At 28.6% G+C, this 22,687-nt stretch overlaps 2 protein-coding genes across 2 annotated transcripts; both read left to right on the top strand.

Moving 5' to 3' along the window:
* Nucleotides 1-1,896: 1,896 nt before the first annotated feature.
* Nucleotides 1,897-12,609, top strand: Bm3806 (Uncharacterized protein; the record flags this gene model as incomplete). The annotated part of the gene is made up of 26 exons (XM_043075544.1): nt 1,897-1,906; nt 2,666-2,738; nt 3,267-3,316; nt 3,446-3,504; nt 3,909-4,010; nt 4,626-4,734; nt 4,916-5,185; nt 5,283-5,367; nt 5,750-5,798; nt 6,049-6,229; nt 6,456-6,601; nt 6,719-6,845; nt 7,156-7,331; nt 7,519-7,683; nt 8,016-8,099; nt 8,407-8,562; nt 8,899-9,090; nt 9,197-9,326; nt 9,518-9,634; nt 9,939-10,156; nt 10,446-10,628; nt 11,042-11,081; nt 11,264-11,340; nt 11,482-11,715; nt 12,091-12,169; nt 12,551-12,609. 26 exons carry the CDS (start codon nt 1,897-1,899, stop codon nt 12,607-12,609), a joined length of 3,171 nt encoding a protein of 1,056 aa, XP_042931478.1.
* A 2,416-nt stretch (nt 12,610-15,025) lies between these two features.
* Bm2391 (Uncharacterized protein) lies at nt 15,026-21,522 on the top strand (the record flags this gene model as incomplete). The annotated part of the gene is made up of 5 exons (XM_043075543.1): nt 15,026-15,287; nt 18,198-18,477; nt 18,976-19,081; nt 21,071-21,184; nt 21,370-21,522. 5 exons carry the CDS (start codon nt 15,026-15,028, stop codon nt 21,520-21,522), a joined length of 915 nt encoding a protein of 304 aa, XP_042931477.1.
* Between the last annotated feature and the right edge of the window lie 1,165 nt (nt 21,523-22,687).

The raw sequence follows: 22,687 nt of genomic DNA, 5'->3' as shown, positions 1-22,687 counted from the left end.
TAGATTCCTAGTTTTCTTAACTGCAATTAAATTTTTCAGATGGAATACTTCTTGGAGAAAAGCTGAGATTATTAATCGTCGAGTAAATTCTTCAAGATAGCTGTGTAATAGATATAATAAATATTGATGGACCTACTAAAAAAAAATTTTTCAAAAAACGACTCAGAAAATAGCCATTTCAATTTAAAGTTATTTGTTAATAAATGTTGTTTCCTAGGTTTCAGAAAAATAATTGATGGAAGCCTGCTTTCTGGAATTCAAACTTCCATTAGGCACAATGTATTGAGCATTATGGACTTCTTAGTTTGTTTTGACCACTTGACTTGAAAGTTTCGAAAAAATGATCTGGAATGATGTGCGACTTATCTGTATATGCATGAGATTTCGGTTGTTGTTACCACAGGTTTAGATTATTCATTTTTTTAACTTAATTGTTTTTAGTGACACATACTAATTTTAGCTAGTACCAGTCTGGTTTTGTCTTGCGATTTCTTGTTCTCAGCAAAAGCTAAATTGCCTGTCGAATTGCAGAATCAGATTAATGTTAGGCTCAAAAGTATAAAAAAATTATGCGTATTTTCCCATATCTTTTACGATTTCTTAACCAATGTGTGCTAAAATGTCTGTGATACTTAATTTTTCCAATTTCAATTTGATGATTATAGTTTTTCTGTTCGGTTCTAACGGGTTTCCAAAAAAAAAAAAATTGGATAATATTTGCATGATATATATTTTGTAAAATTTAAATGTCGCCCGCATACCATTCTTTATCTGCACGATAAGAAAATTGGTTTAATAAACTTCTTTTGCAGGTATATATATATACCATCTTCCAAATTTCGACCAAAATTTGCATTTTATGCATAAATAAATATAAGTCACAAGAAACTGTTCTGTTTGTGTACACTTGGAAATGATTATGTTTTTCAGATGAAAATAGTACAAGTCCATTCTAGGTGAGCATTTGCTCATAATTTGCTTCGAGGGAACTACGATAATTTAAATATATATGTATAGACGGAAATTTTTGTGAACGTATAAATGCACTGACTGCTTCGTAAAATTACGTAAAGCATCATTAAGCATACTTATATCGTATGCACAAGCATCGTTATATATGCACAGGTGTACATATATATCACTATGCACATACTTATGCAATCAGTAGTTAATGCACAGAATTATCACTTCTCCTGTATACATTATGACATTACAAAAACGAAAAAGAAAAAAACAAAGGTTCATCTTTTCATTCTTATGCATTACATTTTTACCATAATTTCGTAACATATAAAATAATAGAAATAGTTAGACAACATTATAGCAAAAATTCTGGCGTAAAGATTGAAATTACTGTAAAAAGTGAAGTTAATATGAAAATTGGAACTAATGTAAAAATGGAGTTGATAAAAAAAAGTGAAAGGAATTAAGTTTAAATTTAACCTGACTGCAACAGGGACATGTACTTAACCATGCTATATGAGCTGGAGTATTTCATCACGTCCCAACCAATTGTAATTGAATTGGAATGACGTCATGAGTCGATGAAATACATCGGGACGTTCTGCAAATGATATAGTAGAGAGTTGTCAGCATGTGTGCTTTCTTATTCATACTTGTTGTGCATAATAATATCATTAATGTGATCATATTAATTAATTGAAAACCATTAAAGAAAACAATTGTCATTAGTTCGAGTATTTCTCAATGATTTCAATTCTTACAATTATATTTATTTAAACTAATCATTATTATTAAGCATATTTCCAGACGAGACCAACAGGGAATCGCTTCGAGTGCATCGGTGGAGCAAAGCTCCTAATATATTCATATCGGTTTTGGTTAATTTTGATGTAAAATACGAAAGGGCATTTTACGCCACACAGTAACAATATTATGTCTGAAGGTTACTTAACCATATATCATTATCATAAGTCTTTTTCTTTTTTTTTGGTTAAAATTTTTCTTTAAAAAAAATATTCAAGTTTTATGAAATTAATAAAAAAGATTGAAGTAATTCTTGGATAAAGATATGGCCAACAATACTTAATAATATTATTTTTTTTCTTTTGTTACCATATCCTTATCCATTTATAATACTTCTGCGATGTTTAATAAATTATACTCGTGTTTTTTACTTTTATGAATAATAGTATCATTTTTATGAGCTATCGTACCTCTCCGCTTGTAGTTGTAAAGACGAAAAAAAGAAAAAGGAAAAAACATTTTGCTTATCTTTTAAATCGTATACTGCAACATAAAGCACCCACTACTTCTATTATTTCTTCATTCGACAGGGTATATAGAGATCATTCCATTCCGGCAGTAGCACCATTAGAAAAGAGAAGCGAATTATTTTAGATACATCCCTTATTTTCATATTCTGATGCAGGTACACATAGCATTTTTAAAAGAAAGGAAAACAAGTGTTACCGTTGTGCGGGAATTAGATGATAATTTAGATAAATATGAAAAACACATATAAATGAAAACTAGGAAGAATCCTTAAATTGCCATATTTATTAGCAAAAATGAATAAACTTGTTCCATTTAATTTGTTAAAATTACAAATATATTTCTTTTCACCCTTTATGCAGCTGATCAAATCGCTAAAAAATGCAAATTATTATCTATTTATATATGTTTATATGACTGCTTTCCGCAGATAGCAAAAATCCACGCAAGATACGCGTAAAGGGACGAGCAGAAGAGGAAAATGATGATTCCACTCGTGAAAGGTAGACGAAAATACTTACTTGAAGCATATAGTATCATTTACTCTTTTTATTTCTTCTGCATGTATGTAAAAAGGTATTTCTGGTTAATTCATTATAATGTATTTCTTTATGCCGACTTGATTTATAAAGTGTATGGTCACGTCACTCATGTTTGGAGGATGATTGTTGCAATAATTGAGCAGTTGTTAGGACCGCTTAGTCTTTACCCTTCAAACGTGGTCGTATTTTTCTAAAAATATTGCATAATATATGGGATATTTTATTAGCCTTTTAACTATATTACTTGGTTTTACCGTGGTATACATGGAAAATATCCATTAATGCCATCTGCTAGCATTTTATAAAGTTGAATTAGTCTTCAAGTATATTTATTAGAAATAATTTGGTGAAATTATGGAAATGCTGCTTTATCAATTAACTGTCATGAAACATAGGGCCAACTAAGCATATTGGATTTCAAATTTGATCATTATTGGTATTTGTAACCGTTCACTGAACTATTTTAATATATTAAATGTGTCATTTCAGAACTAAACGTGAAATCAGTGTCTCAGCAAATGAAACAACAGTCGAATCAGGTTTGTTCCCTTTTTGTTAGTTTTTTTTTTTTTTTTTTTTTTTTTTTTTAATTGGTTTGCTCTGAACTGAAGCGTCTCAATTATGAAGCCATTTATTTCCATTCAATTTGAACCATAATTCAAAAGCAGGTGATGCCGGAAGAAGAACAAGACGAAGACCATTTCCCGATGCTCAAGAAGTTTTACGAGTAAGTTTTCTGGCTGCAGTCTTTAAGAAACTCTGATTTTGTGTTTTTTTTTTTGGAATTTCAAATGTAAAAAAAATTTATATTATCAAGAAAGGACAACACAATAATCGTTAAGAAAAGTGAATAGATTCATTAGACTCACTAATACTAATTTTTTATAAGATAGTCAGTGATCCGATGCTAGCATATGGAATAGCCGGACTCTTTTTAAGACTTCGATGGATGTTTCAGGTCATTTGAACGTTCACAATTTATCATTTAAGCATTTAGGCATGCATGTATATGTTAATACTAAACATTATCATTGATATCTTATTTTGGATAGGTGATGAAAATTACGTTAATATATTAGATACTGAATATGAACTTGTAGTAATTGTTTTTTCTACGTCAAGAAATTCTAGAACCAGTCTGAAATTGGAGAGGCATGTTGCGAGTCCGAGCAGCCTATACGTTCGAGTAAACGTTTAAAAAAATCAGGGTTCAGTTCTGCTGATGAAGTTTCGGTAAGATTTTTTTGGGATTTACATGTAACAATCCGCCACTGTTTAAATGTATGAGGAATTGTGATTAATGTATGAAGAATTGAGTTGCTCTTTCGATTTTTTTTTTTTTTTTTTTTTTTATTTTGTATTTTTTGCTGTTACGTAGAGAAGTTTCTCACTGATACTGAATATCTGTCTCAAACCGCTTGGAATGTAACATCGGAGAAAGTCATTCAAACTGAAGGGGACAGTTTATTTTTCTAGTTTAATGCTTTCCATGACCACAATGCTGTTTTTGTTTTCAGCTCAGGGACAGGTTTTTTGGAAGACTTATAATTTTATCGAACAATTTTACTTCTTTAAATGTGATTTCAAGCCAGTTTTCTTTGCTTTTCAGCACACCACTTTATGAATACCTTCACTCACAGAATTTATTTCAACACTTTAATACTATTACATGCCTTTATAGTAATCCGATATAGAGATTTTATACGAGTGAAGTTTTAAACTTTACAAATCATTTCAAAACAGATTTTTGAATATATTTATTGAGCAGAATTAAATTTTGCTAATTTGCAAGCAAAGAGCAAATGCTCTGAGTGGCGAAATAGATTTATTTTGGTGGAAGAATTTCAGAAAACGCGGATTATGCATCAAGGGAAAGTTGGACATAATTATGAGGATGATGCAGTAGATGTTGTCACCAGTAACGATGATTCATTGGCAGAACTTGATGTTGGATCGTGTATAGTTTATTTTTTGTGTTGTTTCATAAATTTAAATGGAAATATGCCAGTAAGAAAACACTGAATGGATTTAGGAAACTTCCAGCCTGCTTCGAAAGCAATCACCAAAGTATCTTTAGGTGTGTCAGAAAGTTAAGCTATACAAGGTTCAACTGCACTGCAGACATTATACTTTTTCAGCTGTTAAAAAAATAACGAGTGAATTTGGAAACCATCGAAAGGACGAATTAGGAGAAGGTTTCCAACAGTATGTCTTAAGTCAAGCCCAGAAAGGTATTTCGCCAACAAGACGTGATATATTCGTTGATGATGATATCCGTTATGGATACGACGGACCAACTGGTAGTAGCTCTTCGAGTATGTTGAGATTGGACCGAAAACCTATGCCGGCAACTGCACCTCTACTGACAACTGAACGAACACATATTCGAGTTGCAAAACGTAAACATGGTGAGTTTAACTTTTAAGCAAACTAACCTATGATGCTTGATACATGTTTAAGTGGTTTTTCGAAAATAAAATATTGCAATTAGTCGCGATTATTTAGATGAAACGGCTAAACACAGGGAAAGAAGATTACAAGAACGAGAATTGTTTCAGAGAGATGCACGGGGAAGAAATGCTAGAACGAAGTATGTGCTTCACATTTTTGTGTATTTTGGAAATTGAAAGGTGTAATGTAGATGCCTGACTTATTGATTTTTTATTGATTTACGTAATATATGCTTAAGTTTATGGTTCCCAACATTTCAGTTTCTAGTTTTTTTTTTTTTTTTTTTGTATATTAGTAAAGAACAATAATGCTTAAATTTTCGTTGACAAGAAGGATTTTCTTTAGATTGAAACATAAATTGATGAATATAAAGTGAATTTATTGACATGCTTTGATGCATTTTTTTTCCTAGAAATAAATATGATTAACATGATTTTAAATGTTATACGTAGGAACTTTCACACACTATGGAAGTTAGAAGTTAATATCTGAGGCTATGAAATATTTATTTTTGTTTTCAGTCGATATTATTACGAAGAAGAAAAGCCAATACTGGATGACGTTGATGATGTAAGTCAGATTCAAAGTTGATAATCATGTCTTATTTTCTTTCCTAAATGCATGTTTCCAACACCAATACCCTTAATGTTTGAATTGAAACAAGCAGTTTTGTGTAACGTACTGATAATCGAACCAAAACTAGTGACAATTCTTTGATTTAAGTCTACACCTTCGCTGTTGAAAAAGTTTTAAAAAATTTTGTGAAATAATGAAATTATTATTTCTTTTTTTGACGAAATTATTTTAAAAAATTTTTAAGGTTATGTATGCTGAGATTGGTCTTGGTGACAATGATTTTATCGAGACTAGTTTCGAAGAAGAGGAGCTGATATATGACGATGATCTTGTGACTGCAGGTGCTGCTGAAGAAGGGAGTAATTGTGATAGTACTATGGGTGCAGAACGCATGCGAAGCCAACCTATTCAGGAAACACAAGAAGGTGTGTTAGATTTGTGACTTGTGACCTCTTTGAAATAGTATATAATCCAATTTCACTACCACAAGAAGTATGATAGAAGTAGTTGGAGTTTTCAGGAGAAATGTTGTGCTAAACGATAGATTTTTCAGCCGGTTATATCGTTTTGTGAGATAATGATGTGACCAGTGCCGTTTATTTTCTTTGTTTTATATTATATTATATCGTAATTAAAAGTCCTTGAATTTAGGTCGTACAATACCAAAGCAAGAGGTTGTGATCGAGCAGGTTAATGATGGTATCGAATCCAACGATGATGAAGCGCCACCAGAATTAGAACCTCAAAGTCCTGCTCTGCAGAAAGTTGTACAGCGTTCAAGTGCGAATAAACATGATGTACATCTTTCGTTATTTTTTTATTTGAAATTATATTAAAATAATTTCTATTCTATCCATCCAATTCATAAATTTTTTTGAATTTTTTGCTTTAATTTTTGATCTTTTTGATTAAAGGATGTAACGAATTTTACTGATGGCATGGGTGAGATGCAAGTTATCTGTGTTCAAACACCAAACGGAACGGAACAATTCATACAGCTTGCTCCTGGGCAAACTCTTGATGGCAAGCTTCTTTTTTTTGGTTGTTTCGTGTTTGAATACTTAGTCTGTTAAATTTCTTTTAAAAAATGATAAATTTAGACTTTCCAAGTTTCAAAATTTCCAATTATTTTCATTTCATGATAAACTTAACTCATTCATAGTAATGTCGGCTTTCATATGATGAAGAGCGATTTAATAATTTTAGTTCCTCCTTCTCAATTTACATTTCTGTGCTGTCAGTGTGCTAGGATTTTTTCTATATATTGTTTCTGTGATACTAAGTTTTCAATAATGCAAACTATGTTCCATCAAAACCAGACAACTCTTGATTAATGTTTGGTGTCTTTTAGACGAAAACGCCCTATTCATGAGCGAAGGTGATAATGTTGAAGCGAACATACGCCATGATCTCCGAGCGGTTGAATTTAGTTTTTTGGATTCAAAAAATATATGTTGCGGCTTATGTGGTGAAATTGTTTTGTATGACTTGCTGCTCAGTTCCCATATTCCACAACATCATCCTGAAGTAATGGAAATTATTTCATATTTTCGGCTTTCTCATCCGCTAATTTTCTTTTTGAGTTTTGTTTTCCTAAATTTAATTTCTCAACGTTTCCAAGAAAGTTGTTAAGAAATTAGTTGCAATTAAAAGGTTGAAAAAGGCTGTGATATATTGTGGGACATTGTGGTTTTATTTATTCAGTAATTTTTAGGTATTAGAAGAAGGCGTAACGGCATTCGAGGATGTTCCATATGAAACTTGGTTAAGAGAAAAGTTAAATGAAGAGAAGCGACGCATGGAAGATAATGTGTGCAACATTTATGATGATCTTTCATCTAGTCATAATTCCAATCGTATTTATCGAAGCGTTTCTACGGTAAAAGCGTTTAAATTTTGATTTAATGCAATAAAACTGGTTGCAGCAGCGAGAACCTTAGTCATCTTTGTGGTGATAGAATTCATATGTAGATTATCTACCAGCATGCAAGTAGGGACTTTCTGATGTATTAAAAAGTTTAACACAGTAACTTATAATATTTTAAGTCGCTTATACCTGTGAAAACGAAAATTTAGGTGTTTGAACTATTTAAGGTGGAAGCGCCTAATATAGAGCAAGTTTTCAAATTATGCTAACGTTCAAAAATTTGCGATAAATTAAATAGGATGAAGTGTTCAAGCATCATTTCAAAACCTTTTTATTGTTTTCAGATTCGTGTCAACCCAAACGAAATGTCGCTTAATCAGCTAATAACAGCTTTGCGGAAAAAAATGTTCGAAAAGTTAGGTCGCGCAGTATGTTTTATTTGTATTATTTGCATGCATTTTTGAACTAATTAAACCTGAGAACCAGACACAGCAGTCAAAAAACGGATAATTACAGTATGTTCTGCTTTAACTATGAATCATAATCGTTATTAAAGTGTTTGCATTGTCATGAAGAATAAATCTGTATGTGATTTGTTTATAAAATTCGTGTTATTCTTTTTGATTCATTTAGTTACGTGACTTTAACTTCATTTATTTTTTCTATTTGAAATTCATAAACTTTTGTAATGCTTATTATGTCAGCGACAACTAAGATAATAAATGCTGCATGCAGGTACCCGTAACTCTGGTGGATAAACAACATGCACGTTGTGGTATTTGCAATGCGGTAGTATCTCTTAATCGTAAATTTGAAGTTGTGCATCTAGTTCGACATTTCAATGCATGGCATCCATCGATTCATCAGTGTGCTGGAAAGTGGAAACTTAGGGTTACATAATGCTTATCCTTATGGACTTCGTAGATATTAGCTATCTATTAGTTTAAAGCGGAAGCCGTTACGAATAATTTTTAGATTGTTTCTGAAATTTTCTTTTCATAAGAATTTATCTGATTGTTTTCATCTGGATTTAACTGAACTGAAATATGATTTTTTTTTATGTCTCAGAGCCCTGGTCGAATAAAAGTATGACTTTATTTTTTCCGAATTGATTAAAAATATTCTGGCTATTCTTGTAAACTTTCCAGTAAGATGCTTATTTTAATGTTGACTTTGACCAATTAGTTTACTTCATTTAATGATATATTTTTTATCTTCCTTTTTCAGAAGCCACAGCCAGGACTCGGGAAACCTTTATCAATTCAAGATTTTGCTGTCATCGATACATCACTTGATCGTGGAGCGAATTTACAATGTATTTGGTGTGGTATGTTTATGGCAGCTGAAGCACTGGCCATGCATTTTTCGGAAGTTCATCCAGAAGAAGTTGAAGTGCCAAAATGTAATCTTTGTTTACAGGTGCGTTTTTTTCTAGTGCAATGACTTAATTCTTTTATGAATTTTGCCAACATCTTAAGTGTTTACAGACTTCTAAATGTATTTAACTATAAAATTTTCTTTTAAGGAGCTTGTTATTAATGCTCGTTTGTTGGAGAAATATGGTGATGGATTTGATGTTTCAATGCCAGATGAACATCGCATTAGATGTGGGAAATATGGTACAATGCATACATCAGAAGCCCGTTTACATGCTGGTTTGTTTTATTTTATTTTCTATTTTCTTTTGCTGTATTTTTTCGCACTGGATTGAACGACATATCCTCACAAAAATTTTCTATTTTACTCTCCGTAACAAATACTACGTAGCTATTTCGGAACAGAAGAGATGAATTCCTTGTAGTAATCAGTTAATGTGGTTATTAGCTCAGAAATCATATTTTTATAGCGATAGAAAAGCGACTTAAACTCTGTGAAGAAGGAAAAAATACAAATGATGTCGAAGATGATGAAATGGAAGAAGAAGAAAGGACTACAAATTATGTAAATAGTCGAATGACATTCGGTTGGTATTAACTGCTTGAGATTTTCAAAGGACTTTATGATTAAATATGATTAGCGGCGATATTGTTTGTATCATAATAGATGGTAGATTATGTTTGACTTTTTATATGAGTTCTTCCTTTTTATGTTGATTGTTTTGCTGAAAATTTTATCGATTGCATTAGCCATTATCCATCACATTGTACAATATATTGAAATATAAAATGAAACCTAACAATTTTCAGATGATATCAATGCCTAACAGATAATATCGTTTATGCGGCTTTATTTATTTATTATTATTATTTTTTTTTTTTTTTTTTCAGGTCGTCGAAGTAAACCAAAACGTCAGTTTATAATGCCAGCGTTACGACAGGCAGCGCCAGTAAACAGCCGATATGTGGAAGCAGTAAACGATTGTCATTGGAAATGTAAGATGTGTAACGGAGATATTTTAGCAGCTGTGATAAGTGCTGGAGCAATACGTCACTTCCGAACTGAGCATCCACATCATCTACATAGCATGCAGTATGAATTATGCAAAGTTAGGAATTGTTCAATTTTTCCCTCCCCCCATTTTTTAAATTAAAAAAAATGAACTTGATGTATACAAGTTTTGCATAACCAATAGGTCAGTAGAGGCGTTTGAATAGTTAGCTTTGCATCTTGCTTATAACGCAAGAGAAATCATACTTGGTCTAAAGCAATTCTTCTGCTTTAATTTTATTCCATCCGACCTTCACTAAAATGTTTTATGATTATTATTACATCTGACATTAGCTCCTAGTAATAATATTAAAGCTTGGGATTCAAATTAGAATTTTCATTTACAGACAAGATTGGAAAGGATTTCTGATGGTTGCATGGAATTCATCAATCCGCAGTTAATTGAATGCTTAGTATGCAACATGACATATATGCTACATCGACCGTTTAATATGTGCCGAGCTATTCGTCACCTTCGCTCCAAACACCCGGATTTAATGCCTGAATTTGCTTCTACTACTGGCGATTCGGTAGGTTCGAGGATTTTAAATACTTAAAAAGTATTTTAAGTATTACATTTATTATTATATAAATATTATTTATGAGTATTATATTAAAAAAGTATTTTAAAATTAGTCGTAGAATTTGCTTCTGTATAGTTACATCATCTGTACAGGTTGAGGAAATTAATTCAACAGTTGCTAAAAAAATAATTCCTCAGTAGCTTGAAATTACAATGCTAATAATAGAAACAGTTGCTACTACATAATAAAATGCGGACATCACGGTCAAAAACTAACAAAATCCTGCTAATGGCACTACTATTACCAGTAGTTCTTTCTTCTTACTACGGATCATGCAACCACTGCGTACATTTTTATTCACTGAAGTCAAGCAAATTATTAAATAAAATACTTTTTATTTGAAGACATTACGTTTGTAGGGTAATAGTACGCAACGCAAGCGAATGGTTCGAGGCCAAGGTAAGTCGAATTGATTTGAAGTGTGACACTGAAGTATTTAAAAGAGAAATTAATTCAATTGAAGCATTCAAATGACTAAAGCAAAATGATATGTAAATTGAGCGGTGTAAGCTATGCTTTTCTCCTTACTACTATGCGTATATAATTTCCTCTATTCTGTTCAGACTTTATTTCTGTTGCAGAGGATTCTGAGGGTATTATTACTGATCCGGCTACAATTGCGACGCTCAAAGCGCAGTATGGTGTCGATTTCAAAAAAGTTTGTTTGTGTTTTTTTTTTTTTTTTTATATGGGTTTTATGTGGCCAAACTATGAAATATTGAAAGATGAAATGAAGTAGAAATAGAATTGAAACTGGAATTTATATATCCATTTTCACTATTATTTTCTCTGCTTTTAGGTACAGGCGTTGAAAGGCGCAAATGGTGAACCAGTTTATGTACTGCTTGATGAAGGTGATGAGATAGATCCGGAAACTGCTAGTCAACTCGCTGCTTCTGTTGCAGCAGGAGATTTTGATCAGGCTAAGCCAGAAATACGGCATGCAAAATCTAACGCTAGTTCTACTGCTACAACAACTGCTGCTGTCGAAACTTCTGGTAGAAATGCTATTACCGCTAAGGCTACTTCGGATGTGAGTTCTTTTAAATTCACAGTTTATCCAATTCACAGAAGCGTGCGAATTTTAGCTCTATCTATTATACATATCTGTTGTGTTATGTTAATATTTTTGTATTCTATCAGTTATTTAGGCCAGGTTTCTTTTCACATGATTTTTTTTTTCTTTTGTAGTTTATGTTTCATCGCATGAATCCATTTGAATGGAAGTAATATTGGGTGAAAACATCCACTGTAAACTGTAAGGTTCTCAAGGAATAGTTACCTGGCAGATTAAATTAAATGTATAAACTCATGCATCTTCAGGACAAACATTTTTATTGAATTTAATTGGTTATCAAAAAAAATTTGCAATAAGAACAGAAATTCTATTATTGTTTTTCCTTTGCAGAAAAGTGCACGAGGTCAGCAGGCGAAACACGTTAAATCTAATCCAACAAAAAATGTTGGGAGTTCAAATTTTGAAACTGGTAATTTTAAAGTTTTTCTTTTTCTTTTTGGTAATAGCATATCCGAGCAGAAAACTGAGAATCGGGCCGTGGCCCTCACTCTCCAAATCCCTAAAAGGATTGTTCTTATCATTAAATATAATTCAGTAGATTTGCCATTGTATAGCGATTAGTTCTTTTGTCTTTTGATTTTAACGTGCAATTATTCGAAAATTTTAGCCTATTTATCTGAACCATCATAAATTTTGCATTGTTTAATAAATATTTAATCATATTTTGTGTTCACAGATGCAAAGTTTTACGATCTTGTGAAACATAAAACAGTTTACAGAATACTCTGTCTTTGAATATGAAATATAATGAAGCACTAATTTTTTACCAATAATTGTTCTAATTTTTAAGAAATCGTGAACAAGAAACTTGATGAAGCAACAGAACCGTTTATTATTGCTTCGGATTGAAGACTGAAGCTTGTAAAAGTGAAATTTATTCTCCACTATCCTGTGCGATGTATGTTAAAGAACCAGTGATATCTGTTTAATGAATTGTGGGTTACAAATGTTTATTTCTAATATTATTAACTGGAACTTTGTTATTCTCAAATTTCAAAAATTTTTCATTTTATTTTTTCTTTCTTTTTTCGCCTCATTAGAAGTCATCTGTGCTTCTAAACTTTGACAGCTAGTTCAAGAAAAAAAAAGAAAAATACATCATTTATTCTATAATCATAAACTCTAACGAATATCATTGATTTGTTGATACAGTGCATGCAGATAGGTTTAGTAACCCGTGTAAAAAGTCATTATATATTCTTTATTTTTTAATGTGAGACACTTTATTATTGACAGTCAGTTTTCTCTGATATCGGTTTTTTTCCTCAATAAAAAACTAAGTATTCATCATGATTTATATATAGCATAAAGTGATGTGTCTTGTGACATTGTTGAATTTGGCAATTTATCAATCTTGGTAAGTTAAATTTTTCAATATCACTCAGTTTATTGAACTCTTATCATTCAACCTGATATCGACTCCAAAATGGAAGTTATTATTAGTGTTTGTAAATTTCCATTTCATTTTTACAGAGCTGAAATTTCGTAATCAGTGTAAAATTTTCTTTCTAATGATTAGTATTTAGGCATATGGTATAAGGATTTTGCATCGTTAGGAATGTAATGTTTTATCAATAACCCAATATCAAAGGTTGAGGTTATGCTATAAACATCCATGTTTTTCACATAAAACACCCTTTTTTTCGTTCCATAAGAGAAGAATTTTGAATAGCACCTGTCAATAGTGGCTAGTTTTAACATCATTTGCAAAAAGGTAGGTGTGTTTGATAGTAATTTAGATATTTGTCAATATGCTCCTAACAGACAATGATAGGTAAAAGAAACTTTAATTTGACGTTTGTTTGTTTTTTTTTTTTTTCTTTTTTTGGTTTTAAAAAAGAATATTCCCAATAAAAAAAGCAAAAAAAAAGATGCTTGTAATTTATGCAAATTATTTCCCTACTGTTTTAAATGAGGGAACATACTATTTTACTATTATATATATATATATATATATTTGAAACTAAATGAAGTATTGATTACATTTTTTATTTTTTTCGAGGAAAAATTCCACCTACTAACAAAGGAAAGAGAAGGTTTAAAAATGGGTTGGGTATGTGCTGTCTAGTGATTTCGATAATGTAATCAAATGACATTAATCATGATCAGTCTTTTTCCTTTTCTTCCCACTGTTAAATCAACTGTGACAAAATTGATTAATCAATTAATGGCGGATTACTTACCAATTAATTTTATCTACTGAAAATAAAGAATATCAATACCAGGATTAATGTTATTTATTTATTTTTCATGCTATTTGAAAAAATATTTCGATTTTTCTCTTTAATTTTATTGTTTGAATTGTCTTTAGGAGAAATATTTGTCTGCTTACAGTTTTCTGCTGTGCAATTAGCACAGTCTCTTTTCTCTTTGAAAATCATTTAGTTTAAAAAAAATTTATTTCCTTCTCTTTACATTACATACATCTTTTGATGAAAATGTGATGTAAAAAATTTTAATTCTCTTTTTGTTCTGTTTTTTTTTTTTTTTTTTTTTCAATAAATTTAAATCAAAGGAATTAAAATGAACGGACAGGAAATGACGAAAGGAGGAAATGCAACGTTACTGTCATTATTGATTGATAATAATATTGTTAATAAAAATAGTAATAATAATAATAATAATAACAATAACAATAATAATAATAAAAACAATGATAATAATAACAATAATAATAATAATAACAATAATAATAATAATAATAAAAACAATGATAATAATAACAATAATAATAATAACAATAACAATAATAATAATAAAAACAATGATAATAATAACAATAATAATAATAATAACAATAATAATAATAATAATATGGTAATGATTGCGATGTAAAAATGGTGAAAATGATAGGCAGTATAAAATTTTATTCTTTTCAATTTACGTTGATAATGAATGGTAATGGTGTGAGTAATGATGACTTATTTGCGTTCATAGTAATAGTAATAATAATTTAATAGTATTTAATATTTCAAGTACCAATTAAATTGTCTTTTCCAAGCATATATATATATATATATATATGCCTTTACAACCATATTTCATTGTCATCACTTTCGCATATTGCTTCTTGTTCATTGCCATATATCGTTAATGTTATCGTTGTCATCATCATCATCATCATCGTCGTCGTCATCTTCTATTGCTGTAGTATTTTGTCGAGATTATTTTTGTTCATCTTTAGGAAATATGTTATTGTTGTTATCATACCCGAACGACTTCAGATATATTGTTGATGGTGTTTGAAGAGGGGGAAGAGTAATGAATGAAGAGACCCACCCATCTCCGTTTATTACCGACCCATATCACCCATCTTTGTGGGTGCTCCAAAAACTCAATACATTTACCGCCTATCGGCAACACCTCATTGATGTTTCAACTTCAAGTCTCACTTTTTCATCTTCCTTTTACCTCACTTCATCTGTTATTAGCTGGATTGCTGCTTCTTCAAACCAATAATAATAACGTTGAAGCGCAGCAGGATCGAGCTGAAGTTAATATTCGTGTTTCTGGTGCATGTGGCACAGGTAAAACAAAAATATTGTTTTTTAATTATTTTGAAATTATTTTTCAATAAAGTGCTTGTAAAATTGTTTGCAAACATTCAAGTCGTTAAGTTAATCGGGTAATTAATAACAATAATAATAATAATAATAATAATAATAATAATAATAATAATAATAATAATAGTAATAATAATAATAATAAATAATAATAATAATAATAATAATAATATATAGTAATAATAATAACGGTAATAATAATAATAGTAATAATAATAATAGTTATAATAATAATAATAGTAATAATAATAATAGTGATAATATAGTAATAATAATAATAGTAGTAATAATAATGGTAATAATAATAATAGCAATAGTAATAATAATAATAGTGATAATAATAATGATAAATAAAAATTATAAATAATAATAATAATAGTGATATTTACAACAATAATATTAATAATAATAATAATAATAATAATAATAGTAGTAGTAGTAGTAGTAATAATAAGAGTAGCAGTAATAATATTAGTGAAAAATAAAAATTTAAGGAGTGTTGTAAGTTTATGATTTTGTTTAATAAAATCCAGCGAATGAATGTTTTTTTTTTTTTCCTTTCCTTTCATATATTTCGTTTATTATCTAAATTATCTCACAAATTGACTGCTTCCCATTACCACTCATTCTTACCCTCAGCAATCTATTTGAAATTCACTCCTACCTATTTCGTTCCGTTTCAAATCCATCATTATCTGTATTAGCCCCTATCAAATCCATTTTGCACTCGTGTCAACCCATACTTCCCATTCCCTGTTGAATTTTAGCTTCTGCTAAACTTCTATCTCTATACGCCTTTCTTAATTATGTCACATTCATTATCATTAACATTTCTACATACTATGTATATGGACATAGCGACTTATCTTGTCACACAAATATTATGGCATTTCATAGTTTCCAAAAATTTTTTTGAAATGTGAAACTAGAACCAAATATTCCAATAACTTTTTAATTTGAATAGTATTATGATTTAACTAAACCACTATGTTTTTTTTTTCAAATTTTTTTCTTCAAATAAAGCAAAAAAGCTGAGTGAAAAATGAAAAAAAGCAAAAAACGAGAAAAGTTTTTCTCCCACGTTCCAATTAATCTTTGTTTTCCTTTCTAATAAAATTATTTAACAGATGAAAGAAATGCGAGGTAATGCAATAAAGTGCTAATAATGAAAACTCCTTTATTATTTAATTCTTTTCTTTTTATAAATTATATTTTATTTACCAAACAACAACTACATAATGAAGAATGGGAAAAAAAAAAAAGAAAACTTAATGAAAGAATTTTTGAAGTTTTTGCTAAACAATTTTTTGAAATAAGCAATGATTGAACTTCTTCTTGTTTTAACCAAAATTTAAAGGATATTAAAGTAAAAACAAAGGCAGAATATATCTTTTATCTTTAATTCAAGAATATCAAGTTATATCGTCCGAATGAGCTTTAAATGACCATTTGTTTTCATACCTTTTCCGACCAGCCATTTTCATCCGATTAGGAATGTAACAAAGTTAAAAAAAAGGGAAGAGGAAATAAGAAATAAATAGAATACAAATGCAAATTTCTAACTGTATCATAGCAAAAGAAATCCTGAGTAAAATCAATAATTTATCATTTTTATTTTTTAATTAGGATAATTATATTTCAACGAATTAATGAATTTTAATTTTTAATGCTTTTATCTTAATGCCTTGATAATGTATAAAATTAAAGATGAAAAGGTTTGCCTTCCATTTTTTTCTAGAAAAATTATATTTTGTAAGTGTGTAGGAAAATGGTATTGAATAATTGTTTGAAATAATTCATTTCTCTACAATTATGTTTCATTTCCATAAAAGATAGAGAAACTGTCCAATCTTTAACTATTTTCAAAAACAAAGAGAATTCGTTTTTTCCGGATTATTTCTTTTTTATAAGCAAGTTTTCTACTAGTTTAAGTATATTAAAAGAAATATATATTGTAAATATTGTGCTATGAGCCTGCTTCCTTTCTCTTTTTTTACACTGATTGAAATTTAGGCTTCAGCAGTATTTGTGTTATTAATTAGCTAGTTTTTTGCCCTTTGACAACATTAGTTACATTTTTTTTCAGCGAGAAGTTGTAAGTTTAAAATTTTTTCATTAAATTTTCTCCGTTAAACTTTAACTCGTTGTTTAATTTATTAGCTGAGCTTAATTTAAGTGATAAAATTTTTCAAAGTAGTTTCAAAAGTGAAATCAAATAAACAAATCAACAAATAAAAGTAGCACTGCACTAATTATTAGTCTAATCACATTTAATCAAACTTTCTATTTACGTATGTATGAAACATATTTGCTTTAATAGAGCTTAAATTGATAAACCACTCTTTCACCTTTAAGTTTATCATTGTTGACAAATTAACAAATTTTAATAATTTATTTAATGGAATGTAAATTTCCAGTTTTCATCTCTTATTTATTGCTACCAATTGTAAAGTAGTTGCTGATTGCTGAAATAAAATCAGTAATATACAATTTAAAACCATTCCTTCATCATTTTGAAAATTTTTCATTTTAAAATATATATTAATCCGATAAGAAGTGCGCATCTCACAGAGCATTAAAATATGTGAATTTAATAAGTTAATTTGTTTGACAAATTAGTTTGATAAATTAATTTAATAATTCGATTGATTCAAAATTGATAAATCAGAGCAATTTGATTGCTAAATTTATGATTTAAAACAAACGAAATGGGGGAGAGAGTGAAAATCTAAATAAAATTTTGGTTTGAATAATCAATTTATTTTTATTTTTTGGTTTAAATTGAAATAAATTTTACCAAACTGCAAATTTCTGAAATTCACTTTTTTTTATTGCAATGGAACAGTTAATTTTTATTTCGAATTCAAATTTCAGCTTATCTATCAAGACGAGGCATTGATCCGGCAAAATATCGGCCGAAAATTCGATTTAGTCCCGATCAAATTTTATTAACACCCAAAAATCCTACCATACCAGGATGCATCAAAATTAAAGCACTTGGTGTTGAAGTTATACGACCAGTAAGAAATCTAGTCGCTGAAATTGAAATGCGAATCGGTGGTATACCGGATCCAACTTATCCGACATTACCATGTTCGGAAAAAGTTAACAGCAAAATTAATCAATGTCCCTGTGGAAGATTGGAAAATACTTGGTATTAATTTAATTTTAATTTTTTTTTTTTTCAAAAATAAAACCAAATAGTTAATAGCAAAAATAATCTTTCACAAAATGTTCAAAAAAAAGGTATGTGTCATACGTGTATACAATATATAGATTATCCATTTCAATATTCAATTGTTCAAAGTTTAAATTATTATTGAAACAAAAAAGAATTAAAAAATGTAGAGAAAAGCAGAAAAACAAAGTATTCCAAGCAGAAATTTTAACTTTTAAATAGAATAATGTTCAAGATGAGGGAATCGAATTAAAAATTTAAGTAAATTAATATTTAAGATTCATTTTAAAAAAATATGGAAAAATAACAAATAAAATTTTCCATTCTGCAAAATATGAAAAATTATGCTTGAATAAAACAGAAATTTGTGCTAGTTGACACTGATAACTTTGAGCATAACATTTTATTGATTGCATTTTTAATTGTTTAAAAAGAAATTTTTGTCTTGCCCACTATTGCCAGAATTGATTACAGTGTTTTTTGCGATTTCTGTAAACAAATGCGGAATCAAACAACACGTCATGGCAGTTCACATGCACAAACGATACAAAAACTTATTGATAATGATTGTCTATGTGAGGTATGTTGATTTTTATTTTTGAATTATTTAATTAATTAGTGAATAAAATAATCAGTGGCTAACTAATTCTAAATTGGCTTTTTGCATCCTAATATTTTATGCAAGTTAACATGCATGAATATAGTAGTAATGTTCCGATGTCGCGATGAAAAAAGTAGACTAATTATGCTAATTAAATATTTTGAAATCTAAAGTTAATTCTTCGATTACCTACAATCATTGATGCTAATTTAGCATCTATTAATAATAAATTATTGATATTAATTTCTCTGATCTTATTACTGCTGACTAAAAGTTATTCAGCTCAGTTGTTACCAGCAATTTAAAAATAATTGTATAAAATGATCTGACACTGATCTTTTTAAGTGATTGATGATTAAATTTGCCATGTATATTTTACCACAATATTGAAATGTCTGACTATTTAAAATTGTAAATGTTGACATTTTAAAGTGCAGGAATGCGAATTTTGTAAATTTCACTAAAAACGAATTAATCACTTAATTTTTGTGCATGCTACAGCAGTTCATTCAAAAAAATTTCTCTAAAACAGCATTTTAATAGTATTCATGATTAATTAGCAACTAAATAAACTTCCATTTTTCTTAATTTAATTTTCTTAAAAAAAAATTATTCTTAAAATTTAATGTCATTTTTTCCCATATTCATAAATAATTAGAAGCAGTTCTGTCACATATATTCAATTTAATCAAATATTAGGAAAAAGATATTGGTATAATGCTAATGGCATAAAATACTTCTTGATCAATTTTTGATTTAAAATTATTGAAAAGCTTATCTAAAAAATTGAAAAGGAATTTTTCTAAAATTTTTTTTTTTTGACTTGCATTTTAGAAGTTAATGAAACTTTTGCTGGAATTACACGAGGTGAAAAAAAAAAAAAAAAAAACGGCTGGAATCTTTAATTACATTTTATATTGTTTATGATTTTATACTGCTATTATAATTCTTTATGCTTATAATTAATTAATTGCATCAGTATTTATTTATTCTGCAATGAAGTATAAAATCAAATGAACAACATATGCCATTAATAGTGAAACAATTTGACAGTAAAATTTGTTTAGCGCAAAACTCATAATTAATTTCTTTTTTTTTTATTGAATAGTTATATGTGCTCCGCAGTCATAATATGAGGAAAATAACGAATATCAAATCGATGAAAATTCAGAATTTTATTATCGACGTTTTTGTGTCTATATGTTCACACAACATCTAATCAACATAGTATCAGTCCCTTATCATATTTTTTTATCATACTAAAATTTTTTTTCTCCCACATTATGCATCCTAAAATGCATACAAAATATAATAAAATCATAAATCATGTGAAAAATTACAAAATAATACAAATACGCGCGTAAAAAATTTGCTTATAAAAACTTTCCTAAAAAATCTTAATTTTTCTTTGATGAGAAAGAAATGCTTTATATTTTAAATATATTATTAAATAAGAATATGAAATAAAAAATTTTGCGTACAATATTACTGACTAATTCATAAATTACAAGAGTAATTTCTTTTTGTGTAAAATTAAAATTAGTAAATATCAAACAGTTTTTTTTTTCACACTTTTTATTATTTATCTCTCTATTTACTTCTCACACTACATGTTGTAAGAAAAATGTTTTATAGATCAGTTGATAAAAAGGAAAAAAAAAATGATTATTAGATGACTACTCATTAGCACTTAATTAGGGAATTTATATTTATTGCTATTTAGCAGAATTTCTTTTCATATTATAATTTTTAGATCAAATGCGATTTTAAGATGACAAAAAAGAGAAGAGTGCCTTTATATTTTTGGTTGATAAAAAATAAATAAATTCGGAAATGAGTAATCAAATAAGAATAAATTTAGATTTTATAAATTTATTACAGGAGAATTATTTTAAGTATTACTAGAAACATTTACCAATTTTTTAGTTTCATTCGTTTTTTTTTATTAAATTTTATTGCTATTTTTAGGTGATGCAACCGGGTTTCTATGATATTGAAACAGAAATGTGTACACCAGAACTGGATGATGTCAAGGAATACATACCACCAGAAATTGAAAAAAATATAGTTGAAAAACGACCGGTACCAAATTTCTTCCTTAATTCTTTAAATTCATATTCAATAAATTATTTTAAAATAATTGATTACTTTTATTTCGTGCCCTTAACTGGAAGCATAATTTTATTTAAAAATTTCAAAAAGTAGGACCTAGACATGACACACTGTAAGCTTAAATTATTCATTTATCAGTAGTTTTTATCTTGCAGATTTCCATGTTTATCACTGTTTATTTGATGGATTACGAACAGAATGGCAAAGAATCGTACATTTCGGAATTTGGAAAAGCTTTATTACGGCGGCGTATGACGCAAAATACGATAGCATGTTTTTTAATGGGAATTGACGTGAAAATTGCTTAATAACTTAGTTGAATTTAAATTTTCTTATGCTCTTATTTTTAAAAAATTGTATCATTTCTTTTCATTTCTTTTTCTCTTTTTTATTCTTTTTCTTCTCCCTCACTCCGTTTTGCTTAAGTAGAAATAATTTTGAAAAAATTTTTTTTCTTTGATTTTTGAATCGTCCTATTTATTTCAAACTTTTCCATGGATATGTGTATATATATATACAACATTAATTGTATTGTTGTCAACTTCGTTATTATTTACTTATTGATCATAATTTGTCTTTTTTTGTTAGAATGATGGATTTTTTTTTCAATAAATTATCATTTATATTTAACATATAACATAGTTTGTATTTTTGTAAAAGTTTTGATAGTAAAAAATTATGTCTTTAAAAAGTTTTAAACGAAGGATATTTGAGTAGATGACTGCAATACAGAAATGCTATTCAATATCAAAGTTCAATACCGAAATTCATGAATCCTTTGTTTCTGTTCCTTCTTTCATTTTAAAAGCAATCATAACTTGTTTTCTGGTAATCGATTATACAAATGGCTCTTCACCATTATTAGAAAAAATTAATTAATTGATTAAGATAATGTCATTCTAAAATATTTTTCTGAGAAATTTCATCTCAAACGAATTTTATTTTTACATTTTTTCAATGATATTGAGTTGAGCCGAAAAATTGCTATAAATTTTAGGTGTTAAAAAAGTATATGTTATTGAATTTTAAATTTCTTTAAGATAGATTTATTTAAAGTGATGAGCAAAAATACTAAGTCATAGTCGGAAGTAATGCTGACTAGGCTCTTTAGGCAGTTTATGTCTGAATATACGTCACTGTACGGTATCATATGTCTTCCCGGAACTATTATTTTATATTGACTAGTATTATCACATTCTTCAGTTAACTGATGCATCCAATTTTATTAATTCATTCATTGATCCATTTGATTTTGTGAATAAAAAATTATAATAACAAAGCGGAAATTTCATTCAGTAAAAAGTAAGATAGAATTTAAAAGTTTTCCTTAAATCTTTTATAAAATAAGAAAATTAGGAGTTAAGATGAAACAATTTATAGTAAAAGACTGAAAAATACTAGTAACACTTTCTGTTCTAGCAATTTCATTATCATATTCAATGCATATTTGTATTTCAGTAAATTTTAAGCTGT

Source organism: Brugia malayi (assembly GCF_000002995.4).
Source record: "Brugia malayi strain FR3 genome assembly, contig: Bm_v4_ChrX_scaffold_001, whole genome shotgun sequence".
NCBI classification, from domain to species: domain Eukaryota; kingdom Metazoa; phylum Nematoda; class Chromadorea; order Rhabditida; family Onchocercidae; genus Brugia; species Brugia malayi.
This window is presented reverse-complemented; position numbering and strand designations above follow the sequence as displayed.